Below are 5240 nucleotides of genomic sequence, written 5' to 3'. Positions count from 1 at the left end.
GGTCGTGCGCCAAGGCGCACATCTAAATCTAGTGTAACTATATTGAGCAGGCAGTCACGCACATAACAGATAGTTTGGATTATTGCCATCGAATTGAAGGAACCAAAGGGCAATCAGGATAGTTAGCCACTACCAGGCTTCAACGAACAACCAGCACCACAAATAGGGCAAACAACCACTATATTGAGCACAAGTTCGAAATAACTAGATTGTTCAAATATGCAGACAAAAGGTTTCCGGCAGCACACCAGTGACAATTTCAAAGTCCTGAGGTGAAGTTACCTAAAATACCGAACTGAAGCAAATTAAACATAGTAGCAACTACAGAGCAAGCCCTCATATATAGAATGGCACAAGAAACACCCAGGCAATGATAGTCACCATTACTTCGCCTCCTTTTCACGATTCCACTGTTCAATCTTGGCCCTGCGCTCCTCACTGTTCTCCCTGACTGGGCTTCTTGCACGCCTTGGAGGGCTGCCCCCATACCTACGCCTTCCTCCATCATCTTGCCTATCATACCTGCTGCTCCCACCCCGGCGTCCGCCGCCACCACCACCACGTCGGAAATCATCACCACCACGGCGGAAATCCTCACGGCCACGGTAGTCATCACGGTCACGACGCTCTCTCCTATGCTGTGGGCTTGGGCTGCGGCTCCTTCCTCGCTGCGACCTCCTGTAACGTCCAAAGAGTTTCTTCCTGAGATCCTTACCAATCTGCTTCACATGCATGAAGTTGCAGTGTCCACCGCGTGTGCAGGTATTCTCCTCATACTGCCTGCAGGTCGCTTCACGGAAGTCAGTCACAGGAGAGAAGTCCACAATTATCAGACGACCAGAGTAGAAGCGTCCCTGAAGAGCTGTATGAGCTGCTGCTGCCTGATCTTCCTCCCTGAACTGAACATACACATTGCCTATCATGTGATCAGAAAGGTTATCACAGACGTTGAGGGTTTCAATCTCACCAAACTTGCTCAGTTCCTCAAAGATATCCTCATAGAAATCTTCAAAATGCTCCTGCATCTTGCGCGGATCAATCGGCTGGCCTTGAGCATCAACCCCAGGGGTGATCATATCAGGGCGCTGATACATGTTCATGAGCACAATTGTTGGTGATATGGTTGGCCTGTTATGGATGCGAGAGCAGCGATCCCCATGACGACAAGCTCCAATCTTGAAGTAAAACGGGCAGTTGACCCTATCTTTCTCTGTACCAAATATTGAAGCCAAGTGCTCTGCCATTATGAAATCAGTCGAGCTGACAAGAAGCCTGCAAAGACGAATGCATGGTGATGAATGTTATCCAAAACATGGGCTACCATGCTCCCATATGCACAAGGCTCACACTCATTAGAAGTAGCAGATATATAATCAGTTTTTTCAAGTAATCTGTGTAAGTGTTATTTCTTAGATTCCTGACATAAAACAAAACTTAACCATGACTTGTGTTAGAACTTTAGCAGTACAAGTGTGTGTGATCTTGTGACTATAATTTGTGATGTTGAGCCGCTAGTTGATGCAAGACATAGAGAAGGGCAAAATGTAGATCCAGATTCTAATCCATGTAAAGTTGCACGTCAAGTATGCCTTGAGCACAAATAGTTCAGATTATCTTTTCCAAGTGAATGAGGCTCTAACAACCCACATCCACAACTTTATTTATCTTTAACATTACAGAAACATTCAGTAACTTTACGAACTTCATTTGAACAATGAGGCTATTTGCTCAGAAAAGGAGCAGTAACTAAGACCAGAAGTACAAGATATAACCGATGTCTTATTCTTGCAAGACAACACTAATCCAAACCCCATCTTATGACCTAATCTGCACACTGACTCAAACTGTCAATGTTAGAACATGCACGGTATGAAATAAAACACATACAAATGTTGCAACATTTCTCCAATTGTAGCCATTATCTATATTCTGAGTCAGTTATTTAACCTAAATCCATAGGGTGTTCAAATAGTAAAACCAAAAGACCAAATCCTGCAACTGCATAAACAAGATAGTGTTTCAACTAAGATGCTTAGCATCTCTGTCCCTGCAGCTGCAAAAGACACTAAGAAACCAAAAGGCACAAAGAAAGAAACTTTTCGCCTTGCACAGGAATACTTCCTTCTCAGGGCGTCCAACAAAGAATTCTATTTCGTCCATTTTAAAACCTAATCTGCACACCATTTTAGATAGTTAAAATCGCGGAATAAGGTCCAGAAAAAGTATACTACTACCGTGAAACTACGGTACATACAGAGCACTCCTCAATATGTATAATTACATCAAAAATTTATGCTTACAGAACACAAGTAAATAAATGCTAACATAATTGGCCGCTACAGTTGCTCAAAATTGTAGCGTCGCATCTACCACAGCCATAAACTTGCACAATACAGGCACATATATCCACCACCTTACCCCCAAAAAAATAAATTCAACCACCTTATTTGCAAGGCTTTCGAGCATTTCTAGAAAATTTGCAAGGTTGTTTTCTGGAAACATACTACTTCCCTCCGTCCCACGGAAGTTGTATGAAATTTGATGGATTCAGACGCACCTACTCCCTCCGGTCTCTTTTAATTGACTCGGATTTAGTACAACTTTGTACTAAATTTGAGTCAATTAAAAAAGAACGGAGGGAGTAGACACTAAATAGTATCTAGATACATCAAAATTTTGACAAACCTCAGACAAGTTCCATGGGACGGAGGGAGTAGAATACTCCTTATAAAAGGTAAACCTGAAGCGTCGCAGGCGAGGAAGTCATGCACTTGCTGCTGCCGTGAAATCCACACTAATAGAGTTAATCATGCAATTAGTGTGGGGGGCAGATTCCACCAGATCCAACTGAGATAAACTAACATGCCAACTGATTGGCACGCAAGCGCACTAACGCAAACACAACAAACAACAAGTCAGATGTGATACTACTCGCTATGTATTACCGCACTACAAGCATATCCCAACGCATACTATTTTGCGTGCCCCCCATCAATCTCTCTGGCCGCAAAGAAGAAAGCTTCTGTAACAACTTCCACCAGACGGAGGTATTGCCCCCAATCACATACCCATGAAAATTATAAGAAAATTATAAGGCTTTGTGTTGGTACTAGAGTGTTTGTGGGGATTAGTGGGGATAATATTCTAGAGTATTGGGTGAACCCCTATCGTCACCCAATCCCCGCAAAACCCCATCCCCAATCCACTAGGTAGGGGTAGAGTATTGGGGATTGAAAAAAATACACTAAGATTTGGGGAAAAGTGGAGATAAGCGGGGATTAAACTCGCTCAATACATTAGCACCAAACATGCATTTAGAATAAGTGGGGATTTGGAGTTTGCTGCGGATTATCCCCACTACTCTAGCGCCAAACAAGGCCTAAAGCGGGTGGTTTATCACGGGAAGGTCAGGGCGAATAAGGCTGATTCAGTTGCAATTTTATGGATGTGATAAATTCCTCTACGCGGATCTATAAACAAAATCCACTTTCCTCAATCTCAAATCGAGCGTACCAATCGACAGATTCACAGCATCGAATCGAACAAGGGTTGCGGCGAGATCTGATAAAGCGAAGGGAGAAGCGCTAGGTTTTACAGAACGCAGGTGAATAAATAACATAGTTGGCTACTATGATTGCTCAAAGTTGTAGCGCTGCATCTGCCACAGCCATAAACTTGCATGATACAGGCACATATACATCAAACCACCTTATTTGCAAAGCCTTCGAGCATTTCTAGAAACTTTGCAAAGGCTGTTTTATGGAAACATACTAGAATTCTCCTTATCAAAGGTAAACATGAGGTGTCTGTCTCAGGTAAGGAAGTGATGCATTTGCTGCTGCCGTGAAATACCCACTAGTATAGAGTTCCCATGGAACGCGTGTGGAGGGCAGATTCCGCCAGGTCCAGCTGCGATAACCTAGCACGCCAACTGAAAGGCAAACGAACGCTCCTTGCTAAAAAAAAACGCATACTATTTCGCGTACCCCTCTGTCAATTTTTCTATGCCCCGCAAAGAAGAAAGTTTCCAGTAACAACTTCTACCAGATAACGGTATTACCCCGAATCAAATACCCAAAAGCAGGCCTCGGCACGGGAAGGTTGGGGCAATAAGGCCGATTCGGTGGCAATTTTACGGCTGTGATAAGTTCCCCTACACGGATCTATAAACAAAACCTACTTTCCTCAATCTCAAATTCAGCGTACCAATGGACAGATTCGCGGGGCCGCGTCGAGATCTGATAAAGCCAAGGGAGGAGAAGGGCTAGGGTTTTAGAGGGGGAGGAGAAGCGCACCTGTGAGTCGGAGGAGGGTCGGAGGAGAGCTGCGGCCGCCGCGTCGAGAGAGAGAGGAGGAGCGAACCAGCAGCGTTTGTGGCGGCGCGTGGGCGGCGTCCCGTGGCTATATACTTCGATAGGCCCGGTAAGTCGGTCACGGTCCTCACAAATCAAATCGAAGGCAAAAGAAGTAATGGGCCTTGTTGCGATGATCTGGCCCGATAAGAACCACAGAAAGCACAGCCCAAGAGGCCATGGGCCCAACAATCGTCTTCTTGCTGCCTAATCTGTAATATCTATAAAGTTCATCTTTTTCTAAAAAAACAAAATTTATAAAGTTCATCCCCACTAACAGACAATTAATGTTTGCAAGCTCAAACCTCATGCAACCACATCATCTATATTATTTGTGTCCATTAGATAACAAATATGTGGTCTAGATTACTGTCACGGTTCTGCAATGTTGAGCTTTGGACTGTCCTCTACTCTTCAATAGAAATAATAAGATGGTGTTTCGTGCTTCCTCTCACCACAGTTAATATTGCTAGATGCCTGGATACGAAACGATCGGGGCATTTAAAGGATGATGATGCATCCCGTCGATCGGCGGGCCGGCTGTTTATTATCCTCCCTCTTCACCTTTCTTTTCCACCAGTTCTCCATAGCCCAGCACCACCGGTCCTGACAAATGAGGTGGGTGGCCGCAGTCGTATCAAACGACGCAGCTGACAAGGGCACCGGACGGCCTCGACAAAGGCGTATCCCACCGGCAATGAGTTGGCGACGGCGTACGGCGCGGGAAGCTCCCCTTTTTTTTGCTCGCCCCATAGTGATGGCAACAGCCGCGGCTCAAAGATGCACGAGGATTTACGCGACTATTTTTCTATGTATTGATCTCAACATCCAATGTGCTAATTGTGTTTGTCGCACTCTTGGTTGCAAGTTAGATTCATGGTGTTATAA

General features: G+C 44.7%; 1 protein-coding gene across 2 annotated transcripts; it reads right to left on the bottom strand.

The window, feature by feature from the left end:
• Positions 1-183: 183 nt before the first annotated feature.
• On the bottom strand, positions 184-4370 carry LOC124661348 (splicing factor U2af small subunit B-like). Of its 2 annotated transcripts, none has more exons than XM_047199210.1 (2): positions 4313-4370; positions 184-1276 (listed from the first exon to the last, which is right to left on the bottom strand). In XM_047199210.1, exon 2 carries the CDS (start codon positions 1242-1244, stop codon positions 384-386), a length of 861 nt encoding a protein of 286 aa, XP_047055166.1. In that variant the 5' UTR covers positions 1245-1276; positions 4313-4370; the 3' UTR covers positions 184-383. The 2 variants fall into 2 exon arrangements, with proteins under 2 accessions (XP_047055166.1, XP_047055165.1); XM_047199209.1 differs by having other exon boundaries at positions 184-1272; positions 4296-4362.
• Between the last annotated feature and the right edge of the window lie 870 nt (positions 4371-5240).

The sequence above is a fragment of the Lolium rigidum genome, chromosome 6, assembly GCF_022539505.1.
Source record: "Lolium rigidum isolate FL_2022 chromosome 6, APGP_CSIRO_Lrig_0.1, whole genome shotgun sequence".
NCBI lineage: Eukaryota > Viridiplantae > Streptophyta > Magnoliopsida > Poales > Poaceae > Lolium > Lolium rigidum.
The sequence above is the reverse complement of the archived record's forward strand: the minus strand, read 5'-3'. Positions and strand labels throughout refer to the sequence as shown.

Excerpts from the sequence above, each read along its gene's own strand:
- LOC124661348 (XM_047199210.1), bottom strand. The coding sequence starts at position 1,244 with ATGGCAGAGCACTTGGCTTCAATATTTGGTACAGAGAAAGATAGGGTC.